General features: G+C 38.1%; 1 protein-coding gene across 11 annotated transcripts in view; it reads right to left on the reverse strand.

Moving 5' to 3' along the window:
• Positions 1-456: 456 nt before the first annotated feature.
• Positions 457-20,003, reverse strand: part of AAK1 (AP2 associated kinase 1) — a 174,897-nt gene continuing 155,350 nt past the window's right edge. For 5 of the 11 annotated variants that reach the window (XM_063078919.1, XM_063078917.1, XM_063078922.1 and 2 more), the window contains 3 exons: positions 17,527-17,637; positions 16,857-16,949; positions 457-7,183 (listed from right to left, as the gene is read on the reverse strand). In XM_063078919.1, coding sequence (XP_062934989.1) covers positions 6,054-7,183; positions 16,857-16,949; positions 17,527-17,637 — 1,334 coding nt within the window. In that variant the 3' untranslated portion in view covers positions 457-6,053. Of the gene's footprint in view, positions 7,184-15,672; positions 16,625-16,856; positions 16,950-17,526; positions 17,638-20,003 lie in introns of those variants that run through there. The other 6 variants (XM_063078927.1, XM_063078926.1, XM_063078925.1 and 3 more) reach the window with 3 other exon arrangements.

Below are 20,003 nucleotides of genomic sequence, written 5' to 3' on the forward strand. Positions count from 1 at the left end.
CCACTATAGCTGTATTAGTTTCCTATTTCTACTGTAACAAATTACCACAAATTTAATTGCTTAAGACAAAAATTTTTTCTCTTACAGTCTGGAAGTCAGAAGTTTGAGATCATTTTCACTGGGCTAAAGTCAAGGTATCAACAGTGCTGGTTCCTTCTAGAGGTTCTAAGAGGAGAATCCATTTCCTTGTCTTTTTCAGCTTCTAGTGGCTACGTATATTCCTTGGCTTCCTCTACCTTTAACGTGCATCACTTGGAGAGGAAATAGGCAGGCTCTTCCTCACAGTATGAATTTTTTAAATTCTTAGGTTCATTTTCTTCTAAGACTTCTCTTTATATTATTGCTGGTCTCTCTCAAGAATATTAAAAATATACTACTAGGCTTTGTACTAAGTGAAAGATGCCTATAGATCCCTCTAACCCTAGGAAGATCTGATTCAAGAAGTAACACAAAGTGTAAATTATTTAATTAGGTTCATTTTAATAAAGTGTATAGGAGTTTACAACTCAAACAATTATTCATAAAAACTATCAGATACATAAGATCGATCACACTAAGAGTGCAATAACATAAATCCAACAGTCTGGAAATGAGAGGTATTGCAAAAACTAAGATTGACTTTATAGATGTTTTTCCCTTCCTTTCCCTTGTTGACAGCCCTTGAGATTGTATGCACATTATTTTCTGAAGCATGATGGCCTCAACACTCCTTACAGCTGGGTAGAACCTCCTCAGTCAACTCAAATAGTCAGAAGAGGGAGTTCACCTCTTCTCCATAGAACAAACGATGCTAAATGTTCCCTCATTCAAAGTAACATCTTGCAGGCCTTGTGGTGTTCTGGTCACTATTGCCCTCCCAATGCCACACATGAGCCTTTAGGACAAGCTCTCCTGAGTTTCATCTTTGTGGATGAGAAGATGTTTACTGGAGAATGAGGCTAAAGCAATGGTCCATTTCCCCCACCTTTGTTGAGAACTCCAGTTCCAACTTTGAGAGATTTTGGCAAAGGGGATCAAATTAACTTATGCCAAATACCTATGGTCATTTCTCAGTATTCTTTGGATGCCTTTATTTGGAGTGCTTGAATTAACAACATGGAAGAAAATATGACGATATGTGTGCATGCATGCATGCACACACAGACACACACACTCCATTCACACCCCTCAAACAGGAATCTTTGGTAGACTCAGAGACTACAACTGTCTTGCCATTTCAGAGTGCAAAGGCTGCACTGTCTCCCCTTACTCCCAAACTCTAGCCCATCCTACTTTAACTGACATTGATAAAAACCACTTATGCAGTATATATGGTTCTATTACAATGCAATACAGGTAACATTGACTTGATTTCAAGAACATTGTTACTATAAACTCAAAAATGGGGTCACACATACTTAATTAGTGATTGCTGGGATACAAGTCAGACTAAATTTATGGAATTACAAGTTATGGGAATACTGGACTAAGCCATGTATGGTTAACATTTAGCCATTTTTATCAGCTATTCTAGAGTCCCTTCACACACAAACTCGCCCTTACATTCTAGGCACTCTGGGCCTGTGTGTAAAATCAAGGTGGAGAGCTGCCTCTGTGTTGTGTCTCCAGAGAGCAAGGTTGGGGTCCTGCCAACCTTCCTTCATCCTTTCTTCTAGTCCATAAGAAATGGGCAATTGAGCCATTTCATTCATATTTGGTGTGATGGTCACAGGCTGGGCTGAAACTTAAGGAGGCAAATAAAAGTTAACATGATCATTCACCTTTACCTTTCACCATCCACATATTAGTGTGGTCAAAAAAGGGGAATGTGAAGTGAAGAAATGGGAACAAGAACAAGGGTGGTGACTCAGGAAGACTTTCAGGAACAGAACAAAAGCAATTCCCAACTTGATACTACTTTTTACCCTCAAGCCTTTTGAAACTCTTCTCTTCCTTTAGTAAAATTTTCAATAACAAGTTTGCAAGTGTGCTGGTGATTAAAACAAAACAAAACAAAACAAAACAAAAAAACTAGTATTAGTTGACAAAGGCAATGGAAAAACAATTTACATGATTCCCTTTAAAGTTTTCAATGTTTACTCCTTCAAGTAGGACAGGAAGCTAGAAATCAGGAGTGGTTGTGGACATTAACAAGGTGCTTCTCTCTCTTTAGAGGATGCAGTCTGCAGTCTTTTCTGCAGCTTTCCTATGTACCTTTCATCAAAATAGTTTGGGTTCCAAAATTCTCAGATAAAACCACATCTGTGTGACCAGCAGCCATTTCAGAGTTGACAGGTGGTATGTGTTCTCCAACTTCAACTCCAAACACACAGCAAAGAAGAACATCTTTGTTTATTAAAGGGACCCAAATGACCATCTTAAGCTGTATCCTTCCTGCTGAGTGAATTGGATCTCACCTTTCTTTAATTTCCTATAATTAAATTTCCTATTTGATTTACTGTTTTGACTATTTTTCTTTTGGGAAGCAAATAGAGAATTTCTATTGTCAGATCACTCAGGTGATTATACTTAAATCTGCTACTTTCCGTACACATCGGTGAAATGTCCACCAAATAGTTGAAAACACTGATGTACGTGTATTCTAAAACTTAACTAAATAAATAATGGGCCAATAAGATATCGGTATCTTTCTTGAAAGTTCAGAAAGAGATCTTGGTTGCCAGCTCAAACTCGGACCCAACATGGCCCTGTAAACACAGACACAGCAGCCTACACATATGAGATTTTCAACTCAACAATAAGTGGGCCCAAAATAAAATAGGGTTTATGATCTAGATTCCTTTAGGTCCTGCCCAGCATCTGCTTCAGCATCAAATTTTATTCACTCCATTTCCTAATCTAACCAAGGATTTGGAACCAAAGGGTTATACGTGAGCCCAAGAAACTATGTTAATTTTTTTTCACCACACATTAAGATAACTTCATTAATTCAATAGTGTCTATCAGTCATTTAATGTGGATTCTTTAGGAATTCATCAGTACATGTTGTGGTTCAATGCTTTATGCCTAAATATATTCTGGCTCATTGCTTTTCACTGAAATGAAAGGTCACAAGTTCCTGTCTTCCCTATCAAATGTGTAAAGTAAATAACACACAACACAAATTAAAACTAGAAAGTGCAGTATTTTGTTGACTATATATTTTCTTTTTCTCTTTTATGTTAACCTGTTGCAATATAGTTGTTGGAAACATGCATTTCTACTAATTCATAGCACCCCAAGCACTCGTGATTCTCCTTAAAACAAAATTTTCCAGGTTTCCAGATTCAGGATGATCTCTGGCAAGAATATCTTATCTTTAAATAATACATTTACCCAACATGATCCAAAGAACACCATTAGACAGGAAATAAAACCCTACTATAGTACAAGTTGGTAGAATTCACCAGGTATTAGCTAACAATTAATACACAAATCAAAACTTTTTCATGCATCACTGAATAAGATAAAAACAAAAGAAATTTGCATGTGTTTACAGTCATTTTCCTATTCAAAGAAGGTATGCAGAGTCTCCACTCATCATAGGTCTCCAGAGAGAATAAAAAGAGGGTTACAAGCCCATGTTTGACAAATTATTCAACTGCTTAAAATTTTATTCTGATTTGTACCTTGAGAATTAAAATGGTCTCTTGATTAGGAGGGAGTGATCAAACCCAAGGGAAAAATATTTTTCAGGGCTGTTATAGAGGTAATCCTGAATACAGTTGAGTATTCCTTTTCTGAAATGCTTGGGACCAGAAGTATTTCAGATTTCAGATTTTTTCAGATTTTGGAATATTTGCAGAATACATTACCAGTTGAGCATCCCTAATACAGTTCAGCATCATGTCTGGGCTCAGAAAGTTTCAGATTTTGGAGCATTTAGGATTTTGGATTTTCAGATTAGGAATGCTCAACCTATATTTGAAAAAGTGAAGCACAATGACCTCCCACTTTTAAGAGTTTTTAACCTGGGGTGAAAATTCTCTCTGAATACTCCTTAGCCTCTTAGCTCATTCCTTTGAAGGTTTCACTTCATAATGACCATGGATAGAGTTTAGAGTGCAAAGATCCATGTGCATTAGCCAAAACTATTATTCATCTGGAAAGATGATTTTGCATCCACTGTTGCACAGAAAAATCAGAAATGATAACTGGGAGAATGTGAATTCTTAGAATGAACATTTAGCATGTGAAAGACATAGGTTTCTGGCACAGTTGAGACCTCAGTTGGCAACTACTGCTAGTAGTCCTGACACAGTGCCAATTATTTAAGCTATTTTTTAACCTGGACATCTGAAATAGGTAGAGGCTAACCAAAAAAAGAAAAATTAGAAATGGTTGAAAAGTAGCTCTTTATATTTTACTGCTAAGTTCTCTAACTTTAAATTTAAAGAATATCACACCTAATCAACAGCAGTAGAGCTTGACATTTAGGCTTTATTCTTGGAAGAATTTCAAATAATTCTTAAATCATTAATCAGGTTTGGTAAACAACTCTCTGAACTTCTCCAGCTAATGGAGAAATCACTAACTTTTACTAGAAGTCATAGGAAGATTTCAAATTGAAACTTGATGCAGCAACTCTTTCTATTAAGTTGGACTTCCTCAGGAGAAATCTCCCCATTGAGATGCAGGGTTTATTTTAAGGCACTAATAATAAAGCATATGAAAAAAGCTAGGAATGAGTCAGATCTTTCCAGAAATAAAAGACATTTTCAAAAATGCAAGTCAGTCACCTGTCTGGCCTACTTCAACATCTAAAGAGGATACAGAATTTAAAGGTTTTCATGGCTAGCTGATTCAGCTCTTTTCCTTTCTCCTAGACAAACTCATTTACATGTCTCAGATTTATATTTCCTCAGTTGGCAATAGAGAGAGATGACGAAGATCTAGGGAAAAAACAAAAAGCAAGCAAACATAGTCTGTAGCCTAGTCTCATGATTAATGGGTTCCATAATGATGGCATTGAGTCCATATATCCAGTGGTTGGAACTGAAACGAGGGGCTCTTTTCTCTTGTTGTGAAGTGAAAATGTACAAAAACAATTTTTCACAACCAGGTAAAAGGAATTTGTTAATAGCAAAAAGCAAATTTTGGAGGAAAAAAATCTACTCTGAAACCTGTTTAAGTAGTATTTCCCTACACCTTGCAATGAATTCAATTCTGCCATGAGAAAAAAACTGAAACAAAACAAAAAAACAAACAGGACTCAAGTCAGTTAGGTCAGCAGATAAACACCAGTAAATGAGTGATTTGATAATGGAGTGGGCATGATGGGACAGGATTTACCTAAAAGAAAAATGCTTCCTGTGCACACACACACACATGCACACACATACCTGTGCACTTGTACTAATTTAAAAAGTGTGGATGTGGGGAAGGCCCTGCCAACACAATTAGACATGAGCAGTTATCCCATCTGCGTTCACATCTACACAGGAAAGGATCTGATGCACATTACACACCCACAGACATGCATGCACGAGGGCCAGCCTGGCTTGCACAGACTCAGAAACAGATCCAGAGAATCCTCGTAGAGCTGCTGGTTCTACAGGAATGGTTTGTAGCTGCAGGATTATATTTCTTGATGTGCAGGACTTTTATCTTGCTCTTTCCCCTTTTCAAAAGTATTAAGCCAAGTCCTAGAGGGACTATTTTGATTCTTCAATGGACATGACTCAGAAATGGAGCAGCAGGAATTAAAACTAGCAATAATACAGCCCCTCTGGGACTGGGGTAAACTATTCTTGAGTTTAAAACAGTTTCTCAGAAAAAAAAAAAAAAAAAAAGCAGAGTTCTGGGTGGAGGTGGAAGGCCTCTATGAAGGAAATGGAAATGCATGAAAGTCCAGAAATCAATATTAACAACAGCAAAAATGAGCATAACTTAAAGGGGATTCAACTAAATATCACTACAACTGAGTTTGTTGAATGAAATAATTCAGCTCTGATGCAGGGAACTGAAAGGTAATAATTGATAATATTTCTTCTTGGGAAGGCTCAGCAGGGAATGGGGTGTGGTGAGTATTGGGGGTGGGGTGGAGACAGAGGCCTAAGGCTCAGGTATTGCACCTAAGGTTTCTGCTTGCCTGATTTTGAAGGAAAGGGTGCCAAAGCAAAAGGATCAGCAGGTGGCAGCTCTGCAGTCCTGGAGGAAAGGGATGTGATGGAAACAGAGCCAGCTATTGACTGCTTGTTGGTTTGTGAAACAATCTTGTAGGCAGCAATGGGCTGGGCTTCTGGACTTGGCTCATCTTCTGGGCTATAGTGACGGGAATATTTGGATAAGGACTGGGGGCAGAATGGTTTGCCAGTCATGGGGCCTGAGACAGCTTCTTTCTGGGGCGGAGGTCCTTTGTTTCTGTCACTAGGATGGCCCCCAGATTCCAGGGAGGAACCCCTGGGGGAGACGCTGTCAAGATGGTCTGCCATTTGTACAGAAGGGGAAGGGAAGTTAGACTGTTGCACAAAACCAACCATGGAATACTGAGCTTGGACAGAGGTGTACACTGCTCTATCAAGGCCTGAGAGCAGAGGGACATCACCCGTCTGACCTAGGAGACTGGCCTGAGCAGGCAACTCTTGGGAGGTACTCTGGACAACTGTTAACTCCTCCATGCTTTTCTTCTTAGTAAAAGGAGCTCTCAAGAATACGTCTGCCTCCTCTGGTTGGGAAGGAGCCACATTGCCCTTGGAGACAAATGGAGCTTTGGAGAAAATGTCCATGTCATTAGCTGGAACCCTTGAGCTCCTGAAGGGGGCTGTGGTAAAAACATCTGGCTCACCAAGCCCATCAGCAGCTGGTTGTGTGAGGGCTTGGAACTGGTTCTTTCTTCTACCTTGCACTGCCTTTGCTTGCTCAGTAGAGACTTCAGGCAGAGCAGATGGAACAGTTCCTCCCAGCTTCCCCTGGGGGGGCTTGCAGCTCTCGTCCTCTTCTTCAGACTCCAAAAGAAGAGGTCGAGACCCACTGCAGTCTAGCATGTCTCCCTCAAGGTCAGTCCCTTCCTCTTCACTGCTGTGGAATGAGCTGTTGCTTGAAGGGCCATCTCTGGCCAAATAGTCGGATTCTAAATTGTTCTGAGTCTTTGTGCCAGGTATTCTGGAGGGGTGTGGATACAGGGGTAGGCCTTTAATACCAGTCGATTCTTTAAAGTGCTCTACAGTTATTACAGGACAAGGACTGGGCTCTCTCTGGAGACCTAGAAAAGCATAAAATGCAGAATTAATGTGTAGGTCAGTTCAACTCTTTTGGGAACATTTAATAGTCAAACCGCGGCAGAAACATTGTGGGACCAAATAATAAATGTTGAAAATGGAAAAGGAAAAACAGAAAAATAAAAGTCAGGCAAGGAAAGTGCACACAAACTAGAACACAACCAATCACTGTCTCACAGTTTGGAATATGATAGGCACAAGGTGCAGGAAAGGAGATGAAGACGTTAGGCACACAGACATTCTGCAGGACTACATGATGCTCCTACTCGTGGGCCAGGCACCGACACCTGCTCTACCTGGCACTGGATCATCATGGGATGGAAACAAATGCAGTTACTCATCTCCACATATACCATGACAGTTTCGGAATATCCTGAAACACTGTCTGGGGATGAACTCAGTTCAGTATCTGGCATGTGGTCATCTGCTCCACATGCAGAGGGACAGACCCTCTGAAAAGAAGCAGAATGTGGCTGCTTGATAAATGCACATTTACCTGATGATTTACATCACCAGCCCTACTCAAAGAGCACAAGTGTGCCCAAAACACAAACACTGAAGGCACTTTCTAAGGAATGGATACAGAATCAAAATTGTACTAAATAAATCACCTTCAGCTGGAGCTGCCCTGGAATTTTGTTTTCTGTCTTCTAAGTGGGCAAAGATCTCTGCTTAAATGAATCTGTCTTAAAGTTCTTTAAGCAGAAGGAGTAAAATGCATGGGTAGTTATATAAATATTAGCAAACTCCAATATACTAGTCTATTTCTGTCTAGGTAGAGGTGCCTCAGGGTGCTCTGGCTTTTAAAATCAAATAGACAATTATCAGAATACAAGACAGCTTACCTTCCAAGAAATATTAGCAGGTTAGAAGTATGTCATTGGGCACATGTTAGCAAAAGGGCAGGAAAAAGGCATATGTAACTAAGCAAGAAGAATCCAGAGAAAGGGTGGTTGAGGGTAAAGGTATCATTTCACCCTGGGCTCAATAAAGAGATACCACTGGAGTTCCCCAACCCACCGGGATAAGAATGTTAGGTACAATGATTTGGAGCCACAGAAGACTCAGAACCACTGTACAGATGGAACTCAAACACCCCTCCCCACACTGACCCTCTCCCCTCCTATGTAAACCACAAGCTAGCAGAAATTTCTGTGAAATATTATCCCATTAAAGTTTCTGCTTTAATTAAGCACACATAACACAGAAGAGGCATCAAAATCAGTTTATTGGGAAACCAGTAACTTAGCGACAATACATTTTAAAGAGAATGTAGAGAGAGGTCTGAACATTTTATAAGATACTGTACAAAAAAACTATGTTTCTCTGAATCCTATAACTTTTTAGCTTCTTTTTAAACAGTTCTGACTTTAAATTCTGTTTTCAGAAACAATCAAAAGCTGTTTTCCCCCCATTTTTACTTCCCTTTCTAACAGTTTGAATGCAGTCAATGAATTAGAAATTAGAATTTTAAGTTAAATTTTGTACTGGTGCCAAATGGTTTTCTGAATAGTATTTGAAGAATATAATTTTGGAGAGAATAAATTTGTCCCTGCATTACAACTTTAATATGTGAAGCTACATGGTGATGCAAAAGCATTAGTCAGCTTACAGGAAATGAATGAGACACCTTCTCCCTTGCAATGTATGTGGAAAGACATAATTCTAATTTCTCAGGTAAGTATATTGATATTAGATCTGTCTCAGTGATACCCAGATGATGGTTTCTGGGAGGAAATTCAAATAAAAGACAGCAAAGAAGTTTCCCAAAATAAAATTTGTCAAGCCTTAAAGAGGTACAAGAAGCCCCTAAAACTTGAACCATTTTCCTCACATAGCATCAGTTGGACAAAGTTTTCAGTTGCCAAAAACTGCACAATTTCTCATCTTCCAAAACTACCCTGAAATTTGATGTTATTAAAGCTGGTTCTGCAGTAGAGCACAATATCTCTTTGGAAACACGGAAAACTTAGTCAAGCCAGTGACTAACTCTGGCATCATACAGATCAATAATCAAAATGGACCCTAGTTTGACTGGAGTCAGTGTTTTTTGGCAATTTAAATTGAATTCAGTCAAACCAATTTGTGTGCAGAGACTGCCAATAAAGAACTATCTATTGAACCAGGGCACTTTGAATGCCTGCAGTGCTAGACTACATTTTGAGAACTGTGAAGTCCTGGGGGTGGAGCGGGGGGTGGGGGTTTGCCCATATCCAGAGTTGGACAGGATGGAAGAACATGCCTAATCCATCAAAACTCTGTTAAAAAGTGTTATTACCTTTCAACTCTGAGCATATTCTATAACGTTCACAGTGAGTAGTGGGAAAACCATCCTTAAAATTCCAATAATTTTTAAAAATTAACAAACACGATCACAAAAACACCATAACACATCAAGTTTAAAGGGAAAACTAGTCTCTTGTCCTTCAAAATAAAGACCAGAGCTATTTCCTATCTCTCTTTCAGAATCAATATGCTTTGTAGGACTGGAAAAGTACTTAAAGGGTTCTTCTGAGAAGGTCAAATCTCTCAACGTTTCCATTCTTTTTAGAGAAGGTGAAGCATAGCTGAGGCAGAGAGCAACAACCCTGGCACTCTAAAGGTCAAAGAAATGCCAGAGAATATGGTGGAAGGCTAAACATCCACATTCCCTTAGGGAATTCTGGTGGTGGTAGCACAAGAAACAAGGTAGTCAGGAAAAGGACAGATTCCAAATAACTGTAAATAAAAGGTAGACATTAAGTCTTGTTAGCAATAAAGATCTTTTTTGTGGATATGTTCTTACAGGGAAAGCATGTGTTTTCAGGGTGAATAGTCCTTGTATATGAACAAAGCCTTATACCAACAAGAAAATACGTTTGAAGCAGCCTGCCTACTAGTAATGAAGAATGTACACCAGTTTCCCTGGCCCAGTTCTTTTGGTAACCAATGGCAAGCATAGCAGATACCCTGGGACCACAGAGCGCAATAAAGCTAGCCTATTGTTCTGCAGGGGCTTAATCCCATGGCCTGCCCTCATAGTCTGCACAATGGTCTTACTTTTTGATGGAGCTTAAAGGAGGGTTTTGTTACAATTCTCTCAAACTGGGTCATGTCTCCTTCTACTTTGGTTTAGCACATCAAATTAAGCAAGAAGTCAGAACATACTCCTTTTTCTTGCTCTGATGTAGTACTGTATGCCAGGTTAAGCACACTCTTTGACACTTCCACCAGGGGTAACTCCATATTTAGGCTCCAAATTATGTAGATTTCACTAAGAACTCATGTGCTTTAGAAAGTTGAAAGAAGTCTCAGAAAACACTTGACCTGGCAACTATTCTCTCTCTTAACTTCCAAAGCAACCAAAAGGGCCAACGATTTGGGATGAGTTTACCCTGGAAATTTTAACTGATTGACATAGTGAGAGTCTTTAGAGTGCTCTCTAAAGAATCAAAATCCAAAGATTTAAATTTCAGGCTGGATATTTCTTAATGCAATATATCATGAACAACCAGAATTTTATTTTCCCCTATACTATAAACAAATAACAGTTACAAGGAGTATCAAAGACATAATTCTTGCCAAGAACTGAAAATGAAGACTTGGAGAATTCAAAAGACATCTCATATAGTTAATGAACAGAAAGCAAAATAACCCTTCATAAGAACTTTGGAAATGCAGCACCAATTGAAATTTAAAGTCTTGGAATCAAATCAGGGAATTAAGAGATGTACACCAAACTAATAATTTCCATAACCTTTTGGCTCAGATAAAATTAAACATTTGGTTCTGTTCTATCATATGTTGGGGAGCTGTATTAAAACCCACGTCTGGGAAATAAGGGACTTGACGGGAGCCAACACTGGCTAGTGATGCTGTGCCTCTCAAGCCGATGAGGGAATTAAATGAGAGAGATTTCCCACGGGGCATAAAATTATTCTTGCCAACATAAAATGTTTAATTAAATTGGCCTGAATATATTAAAGATTAAATCAGAGGAGGGTAGCTGCAAATCTGTGCTCCATTTTACAACCCCATGTCTGGTCATATAAAATGTTTTATTCTTCTTGACTCCAAGGGGTTTTGTTCTCCAGGGTAGCCATGACTCTTAAAATACCCTCAGTGTTTTTCTCAGGTGTCCACTTTTCTTGTGCACTGGTACACACTGGTCACTCAACAGTGTGTTTAAATCCGTTCTGCAATAGTGGGTTTTCAGCTCAGGAAAACAGCAGCTATTTTAATATTTACATCTCTAAACATCATGCTCTCATTTGAACAGATAAAAGTCTTTATTCCCCTGTACGTTTACATAAGAAATTTGTTTACAGACTTGTTTTTTATACAATCCTTGCGTAGCAATGTTCAAATTTCACATTTTTACTGCATAAGATAGTTTCATGTACATCTGTTTGCTTTGTCTTCTTGGGGAGGACAGGTTAAAGACCTATGGTAAATATACAACTACATGACAAAGGAGTGTGTAACGGGGCAGTGTAGAATTCTCACAGGAAAAGAGTAAATTCAGGACACTACATCAAAGTGGGAACCAAGAAAGTGTCTTCCATTCTAGCAACTACCACCATTCGTTACTTTGTTTGCATAGGTTAGCATTACACAAGAAGCCTCCCTCTCCTATTTTAGTGAACGGAAACACAGTAGAAACAAAATACTATCTCGTTACAGATTATTTGAAATGGAGGCCATCTGGGATTCATTCTGATTCAAGAAATCCAGACACATCTAACTTCAGGAACATTACTAGCATGAAAAAGAAAAAGGCTAAACTATGTGTTGGTAAAATTATAGTCTCTAGAGAGGAACAGAAGATAGCTTTTCAATATCCTGAGTGTTTGGGTACAGATCCCATTGTAAATATCCTGTTCTGCTGGATAGCCTCTAACTGGTTTAATTCAGTACCATTGGGCAATCCTGTCATTTTAAATCCCAAAACTTGAAGTAGTGGCTACAGGACTTTGATAATCTTATAGACTGAGAAGTTTAAGGACTCCTGGAGATCACAGAAAAACCTCATCACGGGAGACCTTATTTCGGCCCAAGCTATCTGCAGCATGCATCTGTTCAGCTGAATGGCAAATCTCTCCACACCTCTGGGCCTGTTGGCCTCAAAGGACCCCTCATTCCCACAGCACTGCTGAAGGCAGAACTGGTCCTGGCCTGGGGGAAGGTTATGTTGGTTTGAATTAAAATGATCAATGACCTGTCAGGAGAGTAGGAAATAAATATTAAAAAACAAAACTAATATTACATCTTGAGAAAAATCACTTCTTTTCTTGGGTTTGTTTGCTACAATTATTAGCAACTTCTCTAATTCTAATTCAGGAAGAGCCAAGTCCAATATCAAATGACACTGAACAAAGTGACAACCTCTTTCAGAGGTATTTTAAAACCCACATCTTCAATTTTCTAAACCACATGAAAGACTAGAGAATCACAGAAGTTCCCTTATTCAGAATATTTTAAAAATGAAGTATGATTGTGTTCATTTTCTATTATATGGCCCTCTCTGAGAATTTTTTGTGGATTATTCTTTTTTATTATCTTCAGTAGCAACCACTTTTCATCTTATGGTGGTCATTTTGCTTTCTGAAAATAGCTAAATGTTACTCAGAACCAAGAGTGGTAGAAAAGTAGATCAAGAAAGAGAATATACTTTCAGATGCTAAAAGTGATACCATTTAGATAATACTACTGATTTTCTTACACCTTATTACCTTCCTTGATGTTATTTCTAAGGAGAGGGGTTTCAAATGATGATGGCAGCATCATTAGAATAAGTATTAACTTCCCAAGTAAAAGCACATGCCTTTGAAGGGAACAAAATTCAATCAGATGTCAAAATTCTGATATGTCTGGTACATAAGTCATTAGTTGTAATAATTATAATTATGTTTATAAGTGTTCATTTAAACCTTATCTCCCCTGAGGCCTGTATTTTTAAAAACACTGGGACTTGAATTTGGTTATCTCATTATTTGAATGCTGTAAAGGGAAAAAAAATTTGTGATGTTTTCTGGTAGAGGTACTACTCTTACACAGTTGGATTGGAATAAAATCGAATAAAAAAACATATGCTATAGTATTTGCCCATTTTTTAATGGCAGATCTCTGATTATATTTAAAAAGAATCAGTCTTCTGACATTGTTTTATTGGAATAGGTGGCGGGGGGGTGCATGTGTGTATAATATTAAAAAAGGAAAATCTATATCCCAAACTTTGTGATTTAGGCTTCTATTCAGATAACCAAGAAAGAGCAACCCAGGTGAGTAAAAGCCTATTACAATTCTCTAAAATGTAAATACTGCTATAGTAATAGCAGAAACGACAGAAGATAACTGAAGAACATCAGAATTACATAAATCCTTCATAGTCCTTCTAAACATAATAATATATACTTAGGATCCTATACTTCTATAATCTTAAAGACCATCTAGTCCAAACCCATTGTTGTGTAAGTGAGAAACAGCAGCTCTGAGAGGTGAAGCGCCTGCTGATCGTCACTCAGCCAGTGACCGGCAAGGATCAGGATGAGATCCCAGGTGGCCTGTCCTGCCCAGCCCTCTTCTCCCTCAATCCAGCTCAGATCCTACACATATAAAATGAAGTGGATGGACAAGTGGAAGGTCTCTAAGGTCCCTCCTGTATCTCAGTCTATGGTTCCACAAGTCAATCAATTACTAATGCACATGCTCATCTTAAAAACTTTTTTAGTTCAGGGATGATGCTTTAAACTAAGGAAGGCCCCATTGACCAAACCACTCACATATATTCCTTACATAGAAGGAGGAGGCCCTACTCTTAAGGATAACCCAAGATAATTTCTTGTGATCACGTTCTCTCAGGCTTCTAGTATTGTCTCTGGCTTTTAGTCTGTTCATTTTCATTAGCTGTCTCTGATGAGTTTATTGAGCCAAATGACTAGATAATATACCTCAAGGTAATTATGGGTAATGCATGAAAGGAACAATTTAGAGACACTTAATTTTTAAACTGTACTCTTCATGGTTTTAATTAAACTGAGAAACTAGATATTTCATTATATTTCTAACACATGTATTAAAAAATCAAATATGAAAACATAGAACTAAAACATTATTCTTATTTAAAAATAAACATTTCCTTCGTTAGTTTACACATTCTATGTCTAGGAAAGAGAATACAATTCTGATATGCAGCAATTTTCCTGTCCATAAAGGGGTAAACTCTATTTTCATTGCTACCCAATCATGGAGAGCTCTTCATAGATATCTTTCTTTATCCTCAGCTTGTGCTTCTCTTGATTTTGGAAATGATCTGTTTTCATAATAGAGACCTCTTCTTTTTTTTTTTTTTTAAAGATGATCAGTAAGAGGATCTTACCCCTTGACTTGGTGTTGCCAGCACCACGATCTCCGAAGTGAGCCAACCGGCCATCTCTATATAGGGATACGAACCCATGGCCTTGGTTTTATCAGCACCACACTCTCCCAAGTGAGCCACAGGCCGGCCCTAATAAAGACCTCTTCTTAGCTCATCTAGTTTCAGCCAGCACAGGAAGAATTTAAAGTCAGAAGGAAGACTGAGAGAGTCAGTCTTTCCCTCCGATGTCTTTCAAAGGCTGCTCTCACATTACTGCAGTCATTACTTGTTCTACAGAATGCAGTGTTTTGCAAGCTGTTGTTACTGTTCAACTTTCTTTCTTTTTTCCCCCTTAAAGTGCAAATGTGAGGAATAAGAAACAAAAGTACTAAATAAACAAGCAAATGGACTTGAAATTTTATTTGTACAAATCTGGTCAACTAAGAGTTCCCCTTTTGATCGTGGATTAGGGGCACTAGAGGAAGAGAATGATGGGGTTCTCTGTGCCTACCTCTTTTCAAAAGGGTGATTTTATAAAAGTGCTTTCCATGTAAGGAAAAAGATGTACTTTAATGAGTAAATACATATGCAGAGGGTGAACATGAGGCATGTCGCCATGTCAGTGCAGGGGCTTTTATTTATTTTATGAACAATATTCTAAGGTTAGTGAAGAACTATGCTTTGCTTTGTTTTTTAAATCAAGGAAGCCAAGGAAAACCAACTAACATATTCCATTGGCTGCAGCCTTCAATTTAAACATCAGAGAGGAAAAAAAAATTTGTGCCCAGCTTGTCAACACACTTATTTCTGATTATCTGAAAATAAACAACATGCTTATTCTACAGAGACAGAGGACCTGCTGAAAGCTTACAGCAACACACAAGTCTACTCAAAATGATTCCATATGTTACACGGTAGGAACATGTGTAAATACAAGGGAAAGAGATCAAAACCCTGTACAGACACCTGATATTGGACTTGAAACGCCAAGTGGAAACAGAACTACTCAGCGTCTTCATTTATACACAATTTACAATATTTGATTCAAAATAAAAATCACAAGAAAAATACATCTGTTTCTGCTACAATTCCTTCCCCTCCCCCATCTACCCCCCCAGTGAAAAGTCTAATAAAAGATTTCATATTACCACCATTGTCTTGTTTTGGTCTAATTCTGAGATCCTGGTTTGGGATAGTTTAACATGAAAAGGAATGGCAATACTTGGGATTTATATAATGACACATTTCATCCAAGAATCTCAACTACTTGCAGTCATGTCTCCAGATCTGAGAAATCACGGTTCAATGGAAGCCAGAAAGCTGGACAAATATTGAACAGGTTGCGTGGGGTAAAATCCCTTGGCTAAGTCTATGATCACACAAGGTCAAAGTTGGTTGGCTAGAGCTGGGCTCAATTTCTCTTCCCAAACATATACTATCAGTCAGTCAGTTTTACTCTCTCTTAAATCACGCACCTATCTCCAGGCTATTGCCTAGAGTTAAGACCAACTGGAAATGCCATGTCCTCAGGATAATGCATCAGGATAAAAAGCCAAAACAGGGAAACATTCATCAGCATCTGACCAAAGGAGACAAGGTTTGAGAGGACTGACTTGGGAGGCCATTCCTAGCAAGAATGAGACAAAGGTGTCAATTCACTGATTTCAGTTACAGTTAAGCTTTTGGTGGAGTCGATTCCAGCAGAGGTGAAGCTCATGGCATCTAGCACTTGATTTAAGATAATGCTATTGAAGAAGGGTAATGAGAAAACACAGCAAACTAACAGGGATGAACTGGCCAAGGAATACCTGGAGGGCCAAAGTGATTTTCTTTCCTTATCATTTCTACAGGAGAAGGCAAGGGGTAGGAGAAAAGAGCTAGAGGGCCTCTTATTTGCAGATATTTTTTTAAAAATCGTTTTTCTCATAACTCCGTAATGAAAATGTTTATCACGATATGAAGGTTACAGAACTGCATCTGCTACTGGGTCACGGCTACAGGTCTATGAGCTGATCCACCAGCAGTAAAGACCTGGCTAGGTTGGGAAGACTGGACTCAGAGCTCCCACTGCTGTTTCTAGAGTGCCCACCTGGAAGTGGAGAGATAGGAGTTCAGTACAAAACACAGAGGCTTAAGGTTTAGATGTGCAGAGCAAGCAAAGGAGAAAAAAAACAAACAAAAAAACCTAGAAAAGCAACATTTTACATTTGCAAAACTCTTACGTGTTGATTTTTAAACATATAAATTAGCTATCCACCACCTCCCACCAAAAGTTCAGCCACTCTATACACACCATAGTATAGACACATAGTGTAGGATACCTTGCAAAGAGGTCGCTATTTTCAAATCAAAACGTATTTTGCCTGAGAATTGCTGGCTGTCCACTAACTTCCTGATAACATCAAGCCATCTCCCTGATAAAGTAAAAATCAGTAATATTTGTTTTGGGGAGAAATTCATTATTAAGACACTGCAATATGAACAAGCTTTAAAAAAATAGATTGTCCTATGGCAATTCAGTGTTTTATGGCATGTTCAAATGATTTTAACCCATTAAAGAGGAAAAAGAATGCTCCATAAATATTCAAAAGATGTGGATGATACCAAAGCATCACTGTTAATCTCTTTGGAAAAAATATTTATTGTAGATTGTTCTAATCATGATAAAAAATGTTAAATGCTTTTGATATATACCTTCAGGTTTCCACTGACTAAAGGTCACTTTATTTTTGGCTTGATACTTTGTAAAAACTAGCTTTTAGTCAAACTATTAAATACATCTCTCTAAATAAACCCCACGGTCAAGCTTTAAGATACCTGTACCAGTATCTCTATCTCGAACTATATTGGTCCAGCCTACAATGACTGTCATTACCCTCAATGTCCTCCATTAAATGTTGATTTTTTTTATCCCCCTTGAAGATTAGGTACATTACTATTTCAAAGAGAGTTGATGTCAAGCTCTTCTCTTCTTCCCGTCCTTTTTCTTACCTTGTGGGTTTTTGGTTATCAATACAGGAATAGGGTCAAACTCATCTTCTGCCACCTTGTCCGAGCCCTCAGGGACATCAAAACCTGAGATGAGATTACTATCTTCTGCAGCTTAATACAGAATGCACATACACAAGCAGAAACAACGGAGAGAGATTAGCAAATGAGAGACCATGTCAGAGGCACCAAGTTCCCAGTTGTACAACCACTGTTGTTTTTACAGGTGAAAGTACTTATTTTTCTGAGTTGAAGTAAAAGTAACAAAACTGGAAAATACAGGTATACAGAAAAAAATTCTTTAGAGTTGGCCATGTTAAGACTCTCATAAATGATTAGGGAGAAGGGTTATTGGAAGAATTCTCTCTACCATTTATAAGACCATTAACTGTATGTATCTTTTCAATGTCACTAATTCACAAAGGCACAGGAATTAGTCATTTGTTCTCTTTATCAACAGAAAAGAGGCCTAAGATTATTTGAAAAACTCAAAATCAGGGGTGGGGAAAAGCAGAAGAGAATTAATGGCTCTTTGAGAAATAATCACTATCTATAGGGCAAACAAACTACTTTTGAAAGGACTCACTGCTCTGTGACTGGGGAAAAAAAGTTTCCAACAAATTCAGCTGCTTCAGGGAATACTGGGGCACAAGATCACATGCACTGAGACCTAAAGCAGAAGTCTGTTAGAATATTCTTCTCCATTCTAAATAAAGCTACTCTACCAGCAACTGCTAGCCAAGCACCTATTTTGCAAATGATGTTTCTCTGTAATTACACATTGCTGCTGACACCCTCCTGCCAAACATAATTGTTTAAATACATAACTTTCCTCTACATACTCTATAAGAACATATCATTTTAATACTATCAGGAGTGAAAACAAAAACTCAGCTATTACCACTGCAAACCATGGACTAATCATTTTTAGTCATCTCAGGGAGGCTTCCTTCTTGGATTTCCTTCAGAAATTCCTTCTCTGTGCATTTTCTCCTTCCAGAAAACCATTTTTACTACTCAAGTACAGAAAGTTTAGTAAATGCCTATGCACAGTAAGCCAGGCATTGTGCCTATCACTCCCACAAACTACTCACTGAATAGAACTCAACTTAAGCTACCTCTGTCCAGAAGAATTTCAAATCAGTATTAACTCAAGACCAAGAAATGAAATGGTAGATTACAAAGAGAAACCCAGCAATCAGTAATGACTTGAAGGTGAACTAAAATTCAAAACTTTTACAAGTTCAACCTTGGAGGACTGACTTTTGAGAAATGATGCCTGTTTCTTTTATTTTTTTTTAATTTAAAAAAATTATTTTTATGCCTGTTCCTTTATTGCAGTCATCACTATTCAAAAACATTGAATCAGATGTGATGAAATAAGTTTAAGCTCTAAGGCCAAAAAGCATCATAATAATAATTATAGTAATTCAGTAGATGATCAGCTCAGTCATCTACTAGAGCTGACTGCAAAGGTACATAGCTCTCAAAGGTAATGTGGAATATCTGCATTCTAGGTTCTTGCCAGAAAGCAACACCTTCACCAATCTGTTGTCTAGATCTTATTAAATATTCATACTGAGAGGTATTATAACAGTGGCTAAGAGAACAAACTTAAGTTTTCTATATAAGGAGATAGTTTAAAAATTTCACTAGCAAAGACTTATGAGAAGGAAAACTCTCAGGACTTGTTCAGTTCTTCTCTAAAGATACAGGTGGGCCTGAGAAGGAAAAAGCATTTACCTTTATGGGCTGGAGCAGAGACTGCTATAGGAGCAAACTCTTCCAGAAGGTCAGTAGTAGGGTTAGAAAGCAGAGAGCAATCAAGCAGGGAATCTTCCCCAGTAAGAGAATCTGAGTCCAGATTAACAGCATCCCAGGTCAGTGATGGCATTAAATGGCACATGCAACAATATCAAGAGATTAGATCTCAGCCTTTAAGTTATTGCATTTACATGTTATACATACAAGCCAAGATGGAAGAAAGAATACCAAAAGAAACACGTTAAGCCCTCTGGTTTTCCATTTATAGAAACAAGTATTTCTAGATTCTTCTTAATATATAAATATAGGAGAATTTTTGCTCAGAGGTTGCTGGTTAAACAAGTCTGTGATTCAAATGCCAATGTAACTTCAACAACTCAGTTCTCAGCAAATGTCACTTGGGAAAAAGGACTTTGCAATTAAATGAGTTTCACTTAAACATTCCCTAAATATTCATGGGAGAAAGTTACTATAGGATGAGGTAACTACTGATTAGGAGAGGGCTGGCTGACACTGCCTTGTTATTAGCAGAATGAGAAAAGATTAAACAGTACCTTCTAGAACTCAACCAGATTCCCATTCAAAATGCCTCTTACTAGTATTCTTTAAATCTGAATTGCTGACATGATTTTAATTTCAGTAAAAAAACAGAAGACAAAATTCAGAAATCAAGCATTTTAACATAGGAATTGTTTTCTGGGAAAGCTTTCTAGGAG

Source organism: Cynocephalus volans, chromosome 14 (assembly GCF_027409185.1).
Source record: "Cynocephalus volans isolate mCynVol1 chromosome 14, mCynVol1.pri, whole genome shotgun sequence".
NCBI lineage: Eukaryota > Metazoa > Chordata > Mammalia > Dermoptera > Cynocephalidae > Cynocephalus > Cynocephalus volans.